Raw genomic sequence first — 20,622 nt, 5'->3', positions numbered from 1 at the left:
TGGGGAAGCTCGGCGGACTTCTCCCCAGAGGGTGAGTGCGGCCTCCAGTCCTGCGATGGTCAGCGCAGAGGAGGTGCGGCTCCTGGAGGAAATGGCCGTCCAGGCTGAGCACAGGCACAATGAGCTCATGGCTGCAGTGGCAAGCATGCCTGACTCCATTGAGTCTTTGTCAAGGAGTGTGCAGCAATTTGGAGCAGCACAGGCCAGGAGTCTGGATCAATTCAGTGCAGCACAGGCCAGGAGTCTACAGGACTTCGCGGCAGCACAGGCGGCTTCAAGCCAAGTGCTCAGTCGTGCCGTCCATTCACTGGCTGTTGTCATGCGGACACAGACCAGGGCCACACGGGCACTAACTGCTGCCACCCTCGCTGGATCAGCCAGGCATCGCCAGGGCACTCGCCGCGCAGCAGCAGCCCAGCAGTCTGTTCTTCAGCTGTTTGCTGCGCATGCTGCAGTGCTGGCCCGTGCGAGTGCCAATGTCTCAGGCGACCAGCGAGCACCTGCGATCTGCCAGGTTGGCACCATTCCTGCAGCCAACACTGCCACTCCACCATTGCAGCTGCCACGAGCTGCTGGGCAGACTGCTGCCGCCCAGCCAGAGTTGGAGCAGTCAGCAGCCGGCCACTCCAAGGCCAGAGCTGGTGCAGGCCGACCCCCAAGGGCATCTGCCGTCTCTCCATCTGCCCCTCAGCAGCCTTCCCCCAGCCTTGCTGCAGCCACTGGGCTCCCATTGAGGAGGAGCTGCAGGGTGGGCAGGGGCCAGGCAAGGATGCGAAAGGCATCGCCCTCGCAGGGCAAAAAGTAGAAGGTATGCACAAATGCCTGGTGCTTTTTGTATGGCCGAGATTGGTGTAGTTGTGTTTTTGTAAGGCCGAGACTGGTGTCTTTCTTTCTTTTTGTAAGGCTGAGACTGGTAGTTTTGTGTTTTTGGAGGGGGCTTCTCCACATGAGGATGTAATGTGGGAAGGGCAGAGGTTTGCAATAAATTATTGTTCTTAAATTGCACTGTGCATGGTTTTTTTGTAAAGTCCGGGTTGCCCTGCTCGGCTGAGGGCTTGTGGAGCGGCTACATTCATCTGCTGACATTGGCACAAGCCATTCCCTGAGAGGGGGCCTAGAACCGACGTTCAATAAGCCGGCGACGGGCGGCCCTTGCACTTTCTGCCTCCCTCCTGTGCTGGTCCTCCTCCTCCTCCTCCTCCTCAGGTGGTCCTCCAATGTCTGGTGGCAGTGGCTGAGTCCTGCGGATAGCCAGGTTGTGCAGCATGCAGCAAACGACCACGAAATGGGAGACTCGCTCTGGCGAATATTGTAGGGCTCCACCGGAACGATCCAGACAGCGGAACCGTTGCTTCAGGACACCGATTGTTTGTTCGATGATGTTCCTGGTCGCTTGATGGCTATCGTTGTATCCCTCTTCAGCAGGGGTGCTGGGCGCACGGAGCGGGGTCATCAGCCAGGTACACAAAGGATAGCCTTTGTCCCCGATAAGCCATCCTCGTGGGTGAGGCTGGGCCTGGAACATGCCTGCCACAGAAGTCTGTCGCAGGATGAAGGCATCGTGGCTGCTGCCTGGAAAGCGGGCATTGACAGCTAGGATGAGCTGCCTGTGGTCACACACCAGCTGGACGTTCAGCGAATGGTAGCCCTTCCGGTTGCGGTAATCCTCGGCATTCTCCAGAGGTGCCCGCAAAGCCACATGCGTGCAGTCAATGGCGCCCTGCACCATGGGGAAGCCCGCGAATGCTGCAAAGCCCATTGCACGCTGTTGCTGCTTGGCAAGGGCCATGGAGAAGGAGATGAACTGACGTCTCCTTTTGAAAAGGGCATTGGTCACCTGGCGGATGCAGCAATGCACGGCGAACTGGGAGATGTTGGAAATGTCCCCAGTAGCGGAATGGAAGGAGCCGGTGGGATAGAAGTTGAGAGCCACCGTCACCTTCACTGCCACCGACAGAGACGTCCTGCTCCTCAGCTGTGGCTGCAGATCACCGCCAAGCAGGTGGCAGATCTCTGTGACCACCTCCCTTCTGAATCGCAGCCTCCGAACACACTGCTCGTCAGACATGTTGAGATAGGAGAACTGCTGGCGGTATACCCTGGGTGGGTAAGGCCTCCTTTCCTGACGCCTGTTGCCCCCTCTCCGTCTAGCCAGGGCTGCCACTCTCTCACGGCGTCTGTGAGCCCTTTGGATGCAATTGAGAAAGCCAGTGTTTGCACCCATTGCAGCCCCCATAATATGCTGGCAAACAATGATATGTCAATGAAGGCAAAGACAAGTGGAAAGCTGTGGCCTGAAGCCACAAGTACCTGTCCGAGTGTTGGGCCAAAGCAGAAAGCTCTCTACCTTGGTCTCTCTGCAAAGATCCGTCTCTCAAGAAGGAGTGCTGCGAAATGGCAGCCTTTTATAGTGCAGGAGGAGTGCCCTTTAATTTGCGCCCCCCGCGCCCCGCATCGACTGAGCACCGTTCCACTCTAATAGTCGCTAGGGGCGCCAGGCGCACAATGGGGCGTTGCGACTGAATTTCCGGTTGGGGGCGCACAAAGGGCGTTGCACAAGGAAATGACGTTGCACGAGGAAATGACGTCATGGTCTGCGCGCGCAGCTGAGCGCGCGCAAAGACGTTGCGCCGCTGCTAAATCGTGAGTGAAGTTGGGGCGAGGCGCAGATCGCGCTGCGCCCGGCCGCTAGCCGCCTAGCGCCCGACATCTACTCCTCCTAAGGCGCTACCGGCTGGCGCAACCAACTGAATTTCTAGGCCAAGGAGTTTAAAGGATTCAACTAAAGGCTTTTAATCACTAAGAACATTGCAGGTCTTTACACATCGAGTTCGTCTGATAGAATGACTCATACAGCTCTTGAGACCTTTATATGACAAAAGACAGGGGCGTAGCCAATACACACAATAGGAAAAAGGGGGCGGTACACACAATACAAAGCAGGTAAAACACAAGGGCTGATGAAGGCATATATTTCATCACATTCACCCCTTCTACAGATTTAGTCTGTCCGGGGGTGTGATAGTCCTTCCTGAACGTCGCAACAGTACCTCGGGTTCCGACCGGGAGTCCGTGGTGCCCTCCTGGGCATATCCATGTGTTGGGGGTGTTGCAGGTACTTCTGGGGGTGGTGAGCCTGGGGATGGTGGAGGTTCTTCTGGGGGTGGTGGTGATGGGACGTCGTCGCTTCCTGCCGAGGCGAGGTCCTTTATGGACACGGTGTCCTCACGCCCGTCGGCATGCTTGACGTACGCGTACTGTGGGTTTGCGTGGAGTAGGTGTACTGCCTCCACGAGTGGATCCGTTTTGTGGCCCCTCACATGCTTTCGTAATAGGACTGTCCCTTGGGTGGAGAGCCACGAGGGTAGGGACACTCCTGAGGTTGATTTGCGGGGAAAAACAAACATCTTCTCGTGAGGAGTGGTGTTAGTAGCAGTACACAGTAGCGACCTTATCGAGTGGAGTACGTCTGGGAGGACCTCTTGCCAGCGGGAGGTGGGGAGGCCTTCAGACCTTAGTGCTAAGGTGACCGCCTTCCACACTGTCGCGTTCTCCCTCTCCACTTGCCCATTACCCCGGGGGTTATAACTAGTGGTCCGACTCGTGGCTATCCCCTTCGACAGCAGGTATTGGCGCAGTTCGTCGCTCATGAACAACGCCCCCCTGTCAGTGTGGATGTAGTTAGGCATGCCGAACGTGCAAAACAGGTTGCCGAGGCACTTGATGACCGTGACCTGCCCTATTCCATCGTGAATGGTCATGTCTGGGCAGGGGTAGGTGAATGGGAAGCGGGAGTACTCGTCCACAATGTTGAGAAAGTACACATTGCGGTCGGTGGAGGGGAGTGGTCCCTTGAAATCTAAGCTCAGGCGCTCGAATGGCCGTGTAGCTTTGATCAGGTGGGCTCGGTCGGGCCTGAAAAAACGGGGCTTGCATTCCGCACAGGTGCGGCAGTCCCTGGTCATAGACTGGGCCTCCTCGATGGAATAGGGCAGGTTACGGGATTTTATAAAGTGGAATAGCCGGGTGACCCCTGGGTGGCAGAGGCCATTGTGGAGGCCCTGTAGCCTGTCCCCCTGGATGCTGGCACACATCCCTCGTGATAGGGCGTCGGGGGATTCGTTGAGGGCCCCCGGCCTATATATTATGTCGTACTCAAACGTGGAGAGTTCGATCCGCCACCTGAGAATTTTGTCGTTCTTGATCTTCCCCCTCTGTTTGTTGTTAAACATGAAGGCTACCGACCGCTGGTCGGTAAGCAGGGTGAAGCGTTTGCCGGCTAGGTACTGCCTCCAGTGCCGCACTGCCTCCACTATGGCCTGGGCCTCCTTCTCTACCGAGGAGTGCCTGATCTCGGGCCCTTGGAGGGTTCTTGAGAAAAAGGCTACGGGCTGCCCATCCTGGTTGAGGGTGGCTGCTAAAGCGAAGTCGGACGCATCGCTTTCGACCTGGAAAGGGATGTTTTCGTCCACTGCCCGCAGCGCGGCCTTCTCAATGTCGTGTTTAATGCTGCTGAAGGCGGCGTGGGCCTCGGCCGTGAGCGGGAAGGACGTTGATTTCAGGAGGGGACGGGCCTTGTCGGAATAATTGGGGACCCATTGGGCGTAATAGGAGAAGAACCCCAGGCACCTTTTCAGGGCCTTGGGAGTGTTTGGTAGGGGTAGCTCCCGTAGGGGGTGCAATCGGTCGGGGTCCGGACCGATTTCCCCATTTTCCACCATGCAGCCCAGGATACAGAGGCGCGTGGTGCTAAAGACACACTTATCCTCGTTGTAGGTGAGATTGAGTCTGAGGGCGGTTTTCAGAAATCTCGCGAGGTTCGAGTCGTGGTCTTGCTGGTCGTGGCCGCAGATGGTGACGTTGTCTAGGTATGGGTAGGTGGCTGTTAACTGGTTCTCATCGACCATGCGGTCCATCTCCCGCTGGAAGACCGAGACCCCGTTCGTTACCCCAAAGGGGACTCTGAGGAAGTGGTAGAGGCGTCCGTTCGCCTCGAAGGCGGTGTATGGATGGTCCTCCGGCCTAATGGAGAGCTGGTGGTATGCCGATTTTAGGTCGATGGTGGAAAACACCCGGTATTGCGCGATTTGGTTAACCATATCCGCTATGCGGGGCAGAGGGTAGGCGTCTAGCTGGGTGTATAGATTAACCGTCTGGCTATAATCTATCACCATCCGCTTCTTTTCGCTACCCTTAACTACTACTACCTGGGCGTGCCACGGGCTGGTACTGCATTCGATGATACCCTCCCGCTTGAGTCTTTCTACTTCCGACGCAATGAACCGTCTATCCTCCCAGCTGTACCGCCTACTCTTGGTCGCTATGGGTCGACAGTTGGGTGCGAGGTTGGCGAACAGAGAGGGCGGCTTGACCTTCAGGGTAGCCAGACCGCACACTGTGAGGGGCGGCTGGGACCCACCGTAGGTAAGCGTGATACTTTGGTGGTGGCACTGGAAGTCCAGACCCAAGATCACGCTCACACAGAGATCTGGCATTATCAATAGTTTAAAATCTCTGTAATCAGTGCCTTTTACCGACAACATAACCGCGCAGAAACCTGTAATTTTTGAGGTATGAGTCTTATCAGCCATGGCGATTTTGCCCTGTGTGGGAACTATCGTTAGTGAAAGTCGTTTTACCAGGCTAGGATGAATAAAGCTTTCGGTGCTCCCGCAGTCAATCAAGCATTTAACCTTGTTCCCGTTCACCTCTATGTCCATCATCGATTTAGACAACGGGTGCGGCCTGGATTGATCCACCGTGATCGAGGCCACCAGTGGGTCCTGGAGGTCCGTGTAGTCGGGGCAAGATGGTGGATTCCATGAGGGTGGACAAGATGGCGTCCAAGATGGCCGCTCCCACGGCGCGCACGCGGCGGTGGTGGAGTTGGAGGCGGGGTTCCCTCTGCAGACTTTGCTGAAATGTCCTTTCTTCCCGCATTTAAAACAGGTGGTGCCCTTCGCTGGGCACAGATGCCTGGAGTGTTTGTCCTGGCCGCAGAAGTAGCATTTCAGGCCCCGATGCATCGCGGCAGTAGTGGGGCTCCTGGGTGGGGGCTGGGGCTCCGATGGTGCTGGGCTGGCCTGAGACCTGGGAGGTGAAGATGGCTTCCAAGATGGCGGCCCCCACGGCGCGCACGAGGCGGAGTGGGCCACGTGGCCTGAGGAACAGGATTCAGAGTTCCTCTGGGCCATATCCAGCGATCGCGCTATACCCATAGCCTGTTTTAAGTCCAGTCCCTCCTTTTCAAACAGTTTCTGCCGAATGTAATTTGAACTGAGGCCCGCAATAAAGGAGTCTCGGATCAGCTTCTCCGTGTACACGATGGCAGACACGGCCTTACAGTTACAGTCTCTGCCCAGTACTTTTAGGCTTAGCATAAAGTCCTCTAGTGACTCACCATGCCGCTGCGTGCGAGTAGTCAGAAGGTGCCTGGCGTAAACCTCGTTTATTGGCCGCACGTAGTGGGCCTTCAGAATGGTGCAGGCATCCCCGTAGCTGGTGGCATCTTGGATGAGAGGGGAGACCCGATGGCTCACCCAGTTTCGCAGCATTCCCAGTTTCACGTCTCCGGTGGCGGTTGCGGCTGCTATGGCGGTGGATGAGTTTGCAATGAAAAATTCAAAGCATTGGAACCAGTGTCCGAACTGTGTGGCTGCGTCTGAGGCATGCGGGTCCAGATCCAAGCGCTCTGGTTTCAGGAGTCGATCCATCTTGGTGTTTTAGTGATTAAAATTGATGTGCCATCGATAACTCAAAGACAAGGAGTTTAAAGGATTCAACTAAAGGCTTTTAATCACTAAGAACATTGCAGGTCTTTACACATCGAGTTCGTCTGATAGAATGACTCATACAGCTCTTGAGACCTTTATATGACAAAAGACAGGGGCGTAGCCAATACACACAATAGGAAAAAGGGGGCGGTACACACAATACAAAGCAGGTAAAACACAAGGGCTGATGAAGGCATATATTTCATCACAGGACTCCCACCCAAATCCAGCATAAATTACTACCTGGCCGATGGACGGAAATTTGGGTGGCAAGAGGCTGCTGCCAGGGACCCACGGGTACAGTCCCCGGCACAAGATAACTCCACCGGAGGACTCCAGGAGGGGAATCCCCGTCAAGTGTGGGGGGGAAAGCCTGTTTTTCATAGAGGTGAACCCATGCAGCCAGAGGGGCTGGACAGTGATTATGCACTTTGGCTTCAGAGGAAGAGGAAGAAGAAGGAATAGGAGGAAGAAGAAGGAGGAAGGAGAAGTGGCAAAGGCTGATGCATAGCCAAGCAAGCTGATACTTCAAGGAGTGATTGACAGTCCTTGCAGTTAAAAGCAACCCTTAAGCCCTGAACTGAAGAGTCTTAAAGGTCCCTTTTGTACTACACTCACCCCATATGAACATGCTGGGCCAAATTCTCTTCCCCACCTTCTCAACTAACCCTGCATGTTTGCCCGAACCCCCTCATAATGGGAACAGTAGTGTGGTAGTTATGTTACCGGACTAGTAATCCAGAGGCCTGGACTATTAATCCAGAGAATTTTAACCCCAATAAACGGATGGGGTCGGGTGGAACGTTAAATAGCTAAAAATCTGAAATCCGACCCCATCCCGCCCACTTCCGGTTTTAATGAAGGCAGGACGGGGGGCAGGCAGCCAATCCGCTCGCAGGAGGTGGGTTGGCACTTTATATATTATACTGAGGCTCCGTGCCTCATGGTGATCCACCATTTTAAATTTAACTGTGGGCGGGTGGGTTTCCTAGGCTTCGGGAAACACACCAGCTAAAGGGAGGCAAGGACTGCTGCATCCAGGAGGCAAGTGCCTTTCCACTTACCTGCTGGATCCAGCGTTCTTTCCTCGCCAACCCCCTGAAATCGAACACCCCACCAACCCTTCTGAGTTCCCCCAGACCTCTCCCCACCCTGAGGCCTCCAACCCCCCCCCTCAACCACGAGGCCTCCAGTCTCCGATCCCCACCTCCTGCCTTCAATCCGCGGCCTCAACCCCCTATCGTCCCCTCTGGGCCATGATCCCCCTCCGGCCGCTGATCATCCTCTGGCCTTCCAACCTCCCCCCTCTGGCCCCCGATCACCTTCCGACCTCTCCCGCTCTGGCCCGCGATCACCCTCCAGCTTCCCCCTCTGGCCTTCCAACCTCCCCCCTCCGGCCCCCGATCACTCTCTGGTACTGCAGGCCTACCCACCCGACAGCCAACCAGCCTCTCCATCTGGCTGGCTGCGGGTGGGAAACAGAGATTTAAAATGCTAATCTGGCCCTGCCATTAAATTTGGCAGGGGCTGCGGGAAACCTATTTTCTTGGGTTTCTTGACCGCTTTCCAGCACCCCCGCTCCCAACCCGCCTCCAAATTAAAATTCCGGCCTATGAGTTCAATCCAACCATGGCAGTTTGAGAATTTGTATTCAGTTTAAAAAAAATCTGGAAATAAAAAGCTGGTCTCAGCAAAAGAGACCATAAAGCTGTCGGATTGTCAAAAAAAAACACTGGTTCATTAATGTCCTTCAGGGAAGGAAACCTGCCGTCCTTACCCGGTCAGGTCTATATGTGACTCTAGCTCCACACCAACATGGGTGACTCTTAAATGCCCTAGCAAGCCACTCAGTTATATCACCGCCTTCTCAGGGCAACTAGGGATGAGCAATAAATGTCAGCCTTAGCAGCCACATCCACATCCACATCCCAAGAATGAATTTAAAAAAAATTCCTATGTCCCTCTGTTGGGGGCTACAACCACAGAACTCTCTGGAATTGCCACCTGCTCCAAGGTGGTCTATAGGTTTCCAAAACTCTCTTGCATGTCTATACGGATATCAGAGTAGCACTGATAAATGTTCTTCGCCATTAAAGGGCCCTTAAGGTGACCACCAGTGGCTACTCCCCAAACCTTTTTATTTCTTTTATTTCAGTGGGATCAGGAGGAGCAGAAAATACTACGACCCACTGCTAGTCATGCACACGTTCCAACTCAGCCCCAACTAGTTCAGCGTAGGAGTTGACTGATTTCCCACCCTCCCATAACCAGCAAGCTTAAGTGTGGGTTGCTGATATTACTCTCTCCCAGAAAGGTTTGAAATGAAATAAAATACAGTGGATCCTAACGATCTAGAATTGTAGGAGTAGTAAAGGGTATGAGGTCTCTGCAGGAACAGAAAACTGCAGGACTGAAGCTTCTGGTTCATAGAGAATGCTAAGCCATTGTAAGAGGGAACAGCTCATTAAACTATATTAATAATTATATCTCACTAGTGGCAGCAAATTGTACTTATCCTGTCACAAATACTCATCTGGCTCTCATATTTGGAGTGCTACAGCACTTAAGAATGAGGCACTACTCTAGGCATGATTTCAGTGCTGAGCTGAGTCCTTAAGTAAAATAAAGTGGCCTAGACATTGGATAAGGTCTGAAAATGTGCACGGGGATCACGATGTACGATTAACCCACGCCCGTTCAGCGGACTGCAGGAAGCACGCAAATTTTGTGCTGCCTGCTAATTTACATGATTGTAGCATTCAGCCTAGCGCTGAACACACTGCTGAGTGGCTGAACGCTCAGCAGGGGCCCAAGTTTGTGCAAGGCTAGCTCCAATTAAAGCTAGCCTGCACTACTTAAAGGCAGTCTGCATCTCTTAAAGGGGAGGTGCCTTCTGTCTGCAACAGGTGATTGAACTGGCTGGGAGGATATTGGAGAAGAAAGTTGCAATAATGGCACAACAGGGGAGAGAGCATGCACCTAGGTTCTCGGATGCAGCACTGGAAGCCTTGGTCCAGGAGGTCAACTCCAAGAGAGAGGTCCTCCTTCCGCTTCCTCCTCTTTCTCCTCCTCCTCCTGAGCTGGTAGCCGTATCCCTAGTGACAAGGGCTCTGTCTTCATGACGGCTAGGTTGTGGAGGATACAGCAGACCACCACGAATCGAGACACACTCAGGTGAGTACCGTTGGGCTCTTCCAGAGCGATCCAGGCAGTGGAACAGTTGCTTCAGCACCCTAATGGTCTGCTCTATGATGTTTTGTGTGGCAGCATGGCTCTCATTCTACGCATGCTGGCCACGTGTGGTTGGGTTGCGGAGCGGAGTCATGAGCCAAATGCTCCAGGGATAGCCCTTGTTGTCCAGTAGGCACCCTCTGGTTTGTTGTGGTGGCTCAAAGACTGAAAGAACAGCGGACTGGCGCAGAATAAAAGCATCATGACTGCTGCCAGGATACCAGGCATTCACCATCATGATGTGCTGAGCATGGTCACACACCAACTGCACATTCAGAGAGTGGAAACCTTTGCGGTTGCGGTACATTTCAGCATTTAGATACAGTGCCTGCAAAGCCACGTGCGTGCAGTCGATGTCGACCTGCACCATGCTATCCTGGCAAAGTCACTTGCACGCTCCGCCTGCTTCTCTCTGGTCAGAGAGAAGACAATGAAGTCCCCTCTCCTGGCATAAAGAGCGTCTGCATCTCTCTTATGCAGCAGTGGACAGCGAACAGTGAGATGTTGCAGATGTCACCTGCTCTAGCCTGGAAGGATCCCGATGCAAAGAAATTCAGGGCCAAGGTCACCTTCACAGCCACTGGCAGTGCTGTCCTTGCCATGGAGTGAGGCTGCAGGTCTGGTTGCAAGAGCTGGCAGAGTTCTGTCAGCACCTCCTTTGTAAAGTGCAGATGCCTCAGACACTTCTCCTGGCTCAGGTTGAGGTAAGAGAATTGCTCTCGGAAGACCCTAGGTGGGTAAAACCTCCTGCTGAGAGCCCTTCTCCCCCTCCTCCTCCTCCCTCGGCGAGCAGCTTGCCCTCTTCTTGGCAGCCTCTGCTCCATCTCCCTGTCACACTGAGGACACCCTCCATCGTGTTGTGTGGCACTACCACCGTGCTAAATGGGATAGATTCAGAACAGATCTAGCAGCTCAAAACTGGGCATCCATGAAGCACTGTGGGGCATCAGCAGCAGCAGAATTGTATTCCACCACAATCTGTAATCGCATGGCCCGGCATATCCCTCACTCTACCATTACCATCAAGCCAGGGGACCAAGCCTGGTTTAATAAGGAGTGTAGAAGAGCATGCCAGGAGCAGCACCAGGCGTACTTAAAAATGCAGTGCCAACCTGGGGAAGCGGCAACACAGGACTACATGCATGCTAAAAAGAGGAAGCAGCATGCTATAGACAGAGCTAAGCGATCCCACAATCAACGGATCAGATCAAAGCTCTGCAGTCCTGCCAAATCCAGTCGTGAATGGTGGTTGACCATTAAACAACTAACGGGAGGAGGAGGCTCCATGAATATCCCCATCCTCAATGATGGTGGAGCCCAGCACGTGAGTGCAAAAGACAAGGCTGAAGCGTTTGCAACCATCTTCAGCCAGAAGTGCTGAGTGGATGATCCATATCGGCCTCCTCCTGAGGTCACCACCACCGAGGCCAGTCGTCAGCCAATTCGATTCACTCCACATGACATCAAGAAACGGCTGAGCGCACAGGATACAGCAAAGGCTCTGGGCCCCGACAACATCCCGGCTGTCGTGCTGAAGGCTTGTGTTCCAGAACTAGCTGTGCCTCTAGACAAGCTGTTCCAGTACAGCTATAACACTGGCATCTATCCGACAATATTGAAAACCGCCCAGGTATGTCCTGTCCACAAAAAGCAGGACAAATCCGATCCGACCAATTACCGCCCCATCAGTCTATTCTCAATCATCAGCAAAGTGATGGAAAGTGTCGTCGACAGTGCTGTCAAGCAGCACTTACTCACCAATAACCTGCTCACTGATGCCCAGTTTGAGTTCCGCCAGGACCACTCGGCTCCAGACCTCATTACAGCCTTGGTCCAAAAATGGACAAACGAGCTCAATTCCAGAGGTGAGGTGAGAGTGACTGCCCTTGACATCGAGGCAGCATTTGACCGAGTGTGGCATCAAGGAGCCCTAGTAAAACTGAAGTCAATGGGAATCGGGGGGAAAACTCTCCACTGGCTGGAGTCATAACTAGCACAAAGGAAGATTGTTGTGGTGGTTGAAGGTCAATCATCACAGCCCCAGGACATCGCTGCAGGAGTTCCTCAGGGCAGTATCCTAGGCCCAACCATCTTCAGCTGCTTCATCAATGACCTTCCCTCCATCATAAGGTCAGAAGTGGGAATGTTCGCTGATGACTCCACAGTGTTCAGTGTCATTTGCAACTCCTCAGATAATGAAGCAGTCCATGCCCGCATGCAGCAAGACCTGGACGACATTCAGGCTTGGGCTGATAAGTAGCAGGTAACATTCGCGCCACACAAGTGCCAGGCAATGACTATCTCCAAAAAGCGAGCGTCTAACCACTGCCCCTTGACATTCAACGGCAGTACCATCGCCGAATCCCCCACCATCAAGATCCTGGGGGGTCACCATTGACCAGAAACTTAACTGGACCAGCCACATAAATACTGTGGCAACAAGAGCAGGTCAGAGGCTAGGTATTCTGCGGCTACTGTCTCAACCCCTGGCTCCCCAAAGCCTTTCCACCATCTACAAGGCACAAGTCAGGAGTGTGATGGAATACTCTCCACGTGCCTGGATGAATGCAGCTCCAACAACACTCAAGAAGCTCAACACCATCCAAGACAAAGCAGCCCGCTTGATTGGCACCCCATCCACCACCTTAAACATTCACTCCCTCCACCACCAGCATACCGTGGCTACAGTGTGTACCATCTACAAGATGCACTGCAGCAACTCGCCAAGGCTTCTTCGGCAGCACCTCCCAAACCCACGACCTCTACCACCTAGAAGGACAAGGGCAGCAGGTGCATGGGAACACCACATCCAAGTTCCCCTCCAAGTCACACACTATCCTGACTTGGAAGTATATCGCCGTTCCTTCATCGTCACTGGGCCAAAATCCTGGAACTCCCTCCCTGACAGCACTGTGGGAGTACCTTCACCACACAGACTCCAGTGGTTCAAGGCAGCGGCTCACCACCACCTTCTCAAGGGCAACTAGGGATGGACAATAAATGCTTGCCTTGCCAGCGACGCCCAAATCCCATGAACGAATTTTTAAAAAGGCCAAGGAGTATGACAGCTAGAGCACCCATGACTTGGAGCAAGTGGTTTGACAGAACTCTTGAAGTCAGAAGCAAGACCTTCTTCACTTGCAGCTCCACTCCCTGTGACCTCACCAACTTTAAACAACTGTAGAAAGCTCCAAACAATTCCACAAACTTACACAGAGCCTGTAGAAATCAAAAAGCAAGTTACCTGAAAGTTGTTGATGATCCCTTTAAATAGCGCTGGTGGGGGGTCCTTCCTGCTGCTGAACGCATGTTCAGCTGTGCGAAGTTAACACAGGGTGTTAGGCGTCTTACTGCAATTATATAGGGCCCTGGTGAGACCACACCTCGAGTATTGTGTACAGTTTTGGTCTCCTTACCTAAGGAAGGATATACTTGCCATAGAGGGAGTGCAACGAAGATTCACCAGACTGGTTCCTGGGATGGGGGACTGTCCTATGAGGAGAGATTGAGTAGACTAGGCCTATATTCTCTAGAGTTTAGAAGAATGAGAGGTGATCTCATTGAAACATATAAAATTCTTACAGGGCAGATGCAGGGAGGATGTTTCCCCTGGCTGGGGAGTTTAGAACCAGGGGTCACAGTCTCAGAATAAGGGATCGGCCCTTTAGGACTGAGTTGAGGAGAAATTTCTTCATTGAGGATGGTGAATCTTTTGAATTCTCTACCCTAGAGGGCTGTGGAGGCTCAGTCATTGAGTATATTCAAGACAGAGATCGATAGATTTTTGAATATTAAGGGAATCAAGGGATATGTGGATAGTGCAGCAAAGTGGGCTGAGGTAGATCAGCCATGATCTTATTGAATGGAGGAGCAGGCTCGAAGGGCCAAATGGCCTACTCCTGCTCCTATTTCTTATGTTCTTATGTTCTGGTGATGACGATGAAAATGGCAGCATTGCATGCTGATTAACGTCATGATTCGCCTACTTACCATACTTCCAGCGCACACTCCTAACAGTCACCCTACCGCCCTCACCACAATGGCGTCTGACGCGTCCCGCACTAGAAGTGTGCGCGCGCTGCTCGGCAACCATTTTGGACCCAATTCAGCACCCATAGCACCCAAACAACGGGCGCTACAGAACCGAATTTTTAGCCAAAGTATTTAAAATATATTACCCTTTCAGTGAACATCCTTTACATTTTACATCTCAAAAGCAGATAGGTTTAAATTTAGTAACTTTGTATATTAAGAACTGACATGCCACATAAGTTTCACAAATAGAATTTTTATGAGCATTTCTTTAAAGTTCTAATTTTGTAATGTATTTTTGATTTTTAAAAGATTTATTGAAAGAATTGAAAAGACTTGAAGAATAATTTTTCCTTACCTCTTACATCCCAGTCGACATGGGTAATGTAACTAGAAGCCCCTTTACATATGCCAACTCTTTTACTTGAAAGCACATTATAGATGTCCACAAAGTTGTCATGGGAAGTTACTGCCAGGTATTTCCCTGCATCTGGGAGCATAATAAATGTACACGTTTAAAAAATATATAGTTATTAGTAGTCACACACACACAAGCAAAGAAACGTGAATTTTTAAGCTGCTAAGGTTTCTGAAGACTTTAGCAGCTTGATTTTACTAAGAGTCACGTGCAATCACGGGAAAGTAGTATAGTGCACTGATTCAATAAGTCACTCTGCAACAGTCTAACATAGGAGCATACACAAAGGTGGGTGGGAAATGAACATCAATCCCACTCATCCAAACATGGTACAACCACACATACAACTGACCTAACCCCTAACCATGCAATCTCCTGGGGCAGGCAAAAAAAAGCTGGGAAATCCCTCTCTGACTCCCTAAGACAATCAAGCAAAGTTCCAGGAAGCTGTGGTTCCCATAAATCATCATAATCGCAACTACTAGCAATAGTATGGTTGCACCTCTTCCCCAAAAGGCAAGTTCTTTCTCTCAGCCAAGGAAATGGCATGAGGTAAGGTGCCTCCCCAGAAGTTAGTCACTTCAGGCTTCTCCTCCTAATGACTGGCCTGTCACCCTCCTTATTGAAGAATAGCGTACAACACATGATGATCTAAAGAAAAGAAGCAGGGGAAGATATAAATTAAAACACTTAAAATACAAAAAAATGGATTTCTACCAATACTCTGATATGGATTTATGCCTGCAATTTCCCAGATGTCAAACTCGTGATGTCAAGTGGGCTGTTGGAAGAAAAGAGACATTCTCCACAGTAGCAGAGAGAAAAATCAGAGGGCAGGTGAATCCTGCCATTCTCTTACATAGCCTAGTGGCTGATTGCAAAACTGCATTAGTAGACACATTGGCCTACCAATCCGATGGCTTTGCACCAGTTTTTCAGCGGCTAATCATCCAATATGGTGGGCGGGACCAGCCATATAAATAATTCAGAATGTATTGAGATACTTTAGATAGCAAAAGTACAATAATTGTTTATAAATCCCACACACTACAGGCCATTCCCATTGAGGACAGACAGACACCTAGCACTAAGGCCTAGAAATTGGTTCATGCTGGCCTGCCGGCGCAAACTGGGTACAGGAAATGATCAATGCACCGGAACTGAACAGCACTGTACACATAGGGTACAGATTGAAGTTGGTTTAAAGAGAAATAATACACAATTCTCTTAAGGTACATGACCAACATTGTGAAGCAATAGTCAAAGCAAATAGGGTATTAGGTTGCATTGCCAGGATGAATCAATATAAAACAAAGCATTCCATTTTGTCATTGTTTGAGACTTTGGTTAGGCTTCACTAAGAATAATGTGTCCAGTTTTAGTCCCCTCACATGGTGGGTGATATAGATGCTCTGCAAAAGTTTCAGAGGAGATCCAATAGAATAATGCCCAGATTAAAACACCTTAAGATATGCTTAAAAAGCTGGGTCTATTTACTCTAGTGATGCATAGGCTCTGGGTTGATCTGATAGAGGTGTTTAAGATAATGAAGGAACTCAACATTTTCAATTAGATAGTTTAGGAAGGACCAGGGGTCATGCATACAAGTTACGTAAGGGCAGGACTAGGTTAGATATCAGAAAGTCCTTTTGCTGGATATGTTCAATAGGATTTTGTTGGCCTCTGTGACATAAACCTGACAATTAGGACTTTAATAATGCTCATTTTGCAGTTTTCAAATGACTAAAGAACCACTTAACTGGTCAAGTAACTGGCAATATCATTCATCCAACCATAGAGTAGGAAAACTGTGGGAAAATGAGCAGAGTAGTGAATTCTTAAAGTGCAGTTCACAAACATGGCCATAGAAAATCTTGTTTTTTTAGCCATGTAGATAAAGAACAACTTTTTTTTGGAGCCAGAGGGGTGTCAACCGCTGTAGGTAAGAGGCATGGGACAATATCTTTGGGGGTACATTGGGACTTGTCAAGGGAGTGGAAATGGAGGGAGGGCTGGGATTAATATTATGACCTCAAGAAGAGCATCAATCACAACTGCTCTACACTCGGCACTGAATCACCTAGATGGTAAGGAGACCTACATCAGAATGCTGTTCATAGACTACAGCTCAGCATTCAACACTATCGTCCCCAACAAGCTGGCCACCAAACTCCACACTCTTGGCCTGAACACTTCCCTCTGCAACTGGACCCTGGACTTCCTAACAAACAAACCCCAGTCTGTCAAATTAGGTAACCACACCTCCACCCCCCTGACCCTGAACACGGGGGCCCCACAAGGATGTGTGCTGAGCCCCCTCCTCTACTCCCTCTTCACCCACGACTGTGTGGCTGTTAATGGTTCCAACACCATCATCAAGTTTGCGGATGACACCACGGTAGTAGGCCAGATCACCAACAACGATGAGTCAGCCTACAGGGAGGAGGTCCAGCATCTCGTGAAGTGGTACGCCGATAACAACCTGGCCCTTAACATCAAGAAAACCAAAGAAATCATTGTGGACTTCAGGAAGTCCAAAGGCGGAAGTCACACCCCCATCCACATCAATGGGGCTGTGGTGGAAAGGGTGGACAGCTTTAAGTTCCTCGGAGTCCACATCACGGAAGACCTCTCCTGGTCCCTCAATACCTCCTCTCTGGTGAAGAAGGCCCAGCAGTGCCTATATTTCCTAAGGAGGCTGAAAGGATGTAACCTGTCACCCCTGATCCTCTCTAACTTTTACCGCTGCACTATAGAGAGCATCCTGACAAACTGTATCACAGTATGGTATGGCAGCTGTAGCGGGTAGTCAAAACTGCCCAATGCATTACCGGCACCCGCCACCGACCATAGAGCACATATACCAGAAACACTGTCTACGGAGGTCACGGTCCATCATCAAAGACCCTACCCACCCCAGCCACAGTCTGTTCGCCCTCCTGCCATCTGGGAGACGCTACAGATGCATTGGCACCCGTACGACCAGATTTAGGAACAGCTTCTTTCCCAGGGCTGTCATCCTACTGAACTCCACAAATAAACTCTAAAGCCTGCACATCTGCCAATGCACTTTATTATGGTTATGTTTATGTTAATATACTACAAGCCAAATGTATGTTGAATGTTTAAATGTCTTAATCCAAATGTACATTCTCGGGAGCCGCAAGCCTGCATTTCGTTGTACTGCACTTGTGCACTAACAATGACAATAAAAAGTTGATTTGATTTTGATTTGAAGTTGAGCCAATGACTTTACAGTAATGTTTATTCAAAGGGCAGATATGGAAATGAAGGTCAAATATGGATAAAAATTTGCAATCTTTTTGTTTCCTTTTTTGCTGTGTGGAAAAGAACGGATAATTTATATTGCCTCAATTTATTTACCTCATCCTATGTGGCCTTAATGCCTAGTTTCAGAAAGGGAACTGCTAATTGGATATTAATTCACAACATTGTCATTTCTCTATATGAAAGAACTATGAATGAATATCCAATTGAAGTATTGGGCCAGAATTCGGGTCCCCACGGGTGAGTACGCGCTGGGTACTCATGCGTAGGCCCAACGAAAGTGCCGTTTTCGTGCATGCACTGCCCATGCGCGGGAAACTGGAACTTTCGTTCCCTTAAAGGAAGGGGTTCACAGGTCGAACACGTGCGCCGGAGAGGCAGCGCGTATGCCTGGAACTTCCGTTTTTTTTCCAGATTTCTCCGGGAGGGTAAGTCTCCAGCAGCTACGCTTTTAAAAAGCAGTCGCAAGGCCTGCTTTTAACAAGGTAAGTGGTAAATTAAGTAAAATTAAAACATTTTTTCCACAGGTTTATTATTTTTAAATACTTTAAAGAAAGGTAAGTTTATTTTTAGCCCTGCTAAAAACGGTAATTAATTTTTTCAAAAATTTAAATTATTGTTTAAAATAGTTATTTTATGTAATTTATAGTTATTTTATAAATGTGATGTTTTTTTTTAATTTATTTGAAGTTTTAGTTATGTTTTGGGGCTGAACTCTAATCATAGATTTGACAGGTCTTCCCTGCTACGATTGGCTCTCCATGGCCCACGTGATCCCAGGGGATGCTTCGAACTAACTGCGCCCCTGGGATACGCAAGCACGGCGCGCTGGCAGTTGGAGCAGGCCCAGGATCGGAATCCCATGCGGGCCCACAGCACAATGGCCGGCGCGCTAGGTAAGTGCAGGCTTGCACCCGCGGGAAGCCTCCGACCCGAATTTCTGGGCCATAATGTTTTCTTGACATAGTGCGGTAGATCATATATGGATAGCAAATGAAAATGTCTTTTCCCAGTAAAACCAATGAAAGGCAATTATAAATGACTGTTCATTTGTAAAATCCTACTTACTTAAAATGAGGTAAGATGTCATATATTGAGGGCTAGTTCAAACAGACCTTTGTAACTCATTCATACAAATGAAATTTAAAAGTAAACTTCTAGAAGCATAAGCATTCTGTCAATGTTATTACTTTTGTAGGGAAAATTGCCATTTAATGCAGAGGTGAGAACTGTTACTGGTGGTGAACCCTCCCATGCCGTGTCTCCTATGCAGCCTGTGACTGCATTTTGAACCTGCCTCTTTTTGATATTCCTCATTTTAGAGAAGCATCTAGCATAAGGGCACCTCAGATGGTCCTTTCTTAAAATCTCACTATTATTTTCATTTTTGATTTTTTATTAATTTTACTCTTTTCCTTATCTTCTCACATCATTTATTTTATCTGTTTTTTTTTTACTTTGTTACACCATTTCTCTTCATTATTTTGCATATTCAATCTTTAATTGTTTTATAATTTACATTCAGTGACGCTATCTCCTTATCTTATATTTTTTTAACATTTTAATTTAAACTCATCTGTTATTTTTTAACACTTTGGCCTAGAAATTCAGGATCGCCACGTTTGGGGCGTTATAGTCGAGCGGGCGCGAAATTTAGCGCCCGGCGCAAATTATCGCCACCTTCAGCTAAATTGACCTGCTTGGAGCGCTAAAGCAGGTGCTGCACGACTGTCCTAAGGCGCTAAGCCGGAGAAGCGAGGCGCTACCACCGAGGGCGGGCGCAGCGCAGATGCGGCCAGTTAGCAATTGCTGGCAGACACGCTGGCGCCAGTCAGCTATTAAAGGGGATGGTCGATCTTGGATTGCAGCCACACCCTGCACATTGGAGCCCTGATTCTCGGCCTGGACAGACCTGCTGCCACATTCTAATGCCTAGGACCATGGAGAGGGCCAGGGAGCGAGCGCAGCGGTTCAGTGAGGGGGCCCTGCAAGTTCTTGTTGGCGCAGTGGAGCGCAGGCGATCTATCCTGTTTCTGGACAGTGGCAGGAGGCTGCTGCCCACCGACTACCGCAAAGCTTGGAGGGAGGTGGCTCACAGAGTGACCTCCAGCAGCATGGTGCCTAGGACCCCTGTGCAATGCAGGAAGAAGTTCAACGACCTCACTCGGGTCGTCAGGGTGAGTACCCTTTTCAGTATCCTCTTCATCCCTGCATGTGCACCTCACTTTATGGCCAAAGGGTCCTGAAAGCCCCAATGCCCAGCCCTCATCCAACACCTTTGGGCCTTTCATGAAACTCACAAGCCCATTCAGCACTTTACACACTGTAAGGGCTATTCCACCATGGGAGGCAGTGCAGCCACGATCAGGGCTTCACACTGTACTCAGAGCCCGTCCTTTCTCTTGCAGGGCAAGCTGGCCCATAACAGGAGGCAGCAGCAATGGACTGGGGGAGGCTGGCCTCACCTTAAAGACCTCAGCGATCTGGAGCAGTGAGTCCAGCGCATTATGGCAGGTCGGGTGATTGGCCCCGTCGCCACTGGAGATGTCGACCCCATTCTGGACAACAATGGTAAGGTCATCACCTTTTGGCCTCTCTCCTTCCACTTGTGCCTCACATCAGCATCCTTTGCCACTATCGAACCAATACAGTGCATTGCAACATTCAGGCCTCCCTCGCTGCCACCCTGTCCTCACGCTAAAGCAACTCCTGTACCTCCCTGCTTTCAGATGGTGAATCGCCAGGTGAGGAGGCGGGCCCTCAAGCTGCCACTGTGAGTGATTCTGAAGGCGAGGAGGAAGAGGAAGCCGGACCATCAGTGCCACCCTCAGCCGAGACAGCCCATGGCCATAATGGGGACACGTCTTCCCTGGAGGGGAG

At 50.4% G+C, this 20,622-nt stretch overlaps 1 protein-coding gene across 8 annotated transcripts in view; it reads right to left on the bottom strand.

Moving 5' to 3' along the window:
* Window positions 1–20,622, bottom strand: part of eml6 (EMAP like 6) — an 844,856-nt gene that overhangs the window by 274,058 nt on the left and 550,176 nt on the right. For all 8 annotated transcript variants that reach the window (XM_085981352.1, XM_085981349.1, XM_085981353.1 and 5 more), the window contains one exon: window positions 14,395–14,526. In XM_085981352.1, coding sequence (XP_085837478.1) covers window positions 14,395–14,526 — 132 coding nt within the window. The remainder of the gene's footprint in view (window positions 1–14,394; window positions 14,527–20,622) is intronic.

Source organism: Somniosus microcephalus, chromosome 3 (assembly GCF_052327205.1).
Source record: "Somniosus microcephalus isolate GS21.2 chromosome 3, FLI_Smic_1.0, whole genome shotgun sequence".
Classification (NCBI taxonomy): Eukaryota; Metazoa; Chordata; class Chondrichthyes; order Squaliformes; family Somniosidae; genus Somniosus; species Somniosus microcephalus.
This window is presented reverse-complemented; position numbering and strand designations above follow the sequence as displayed.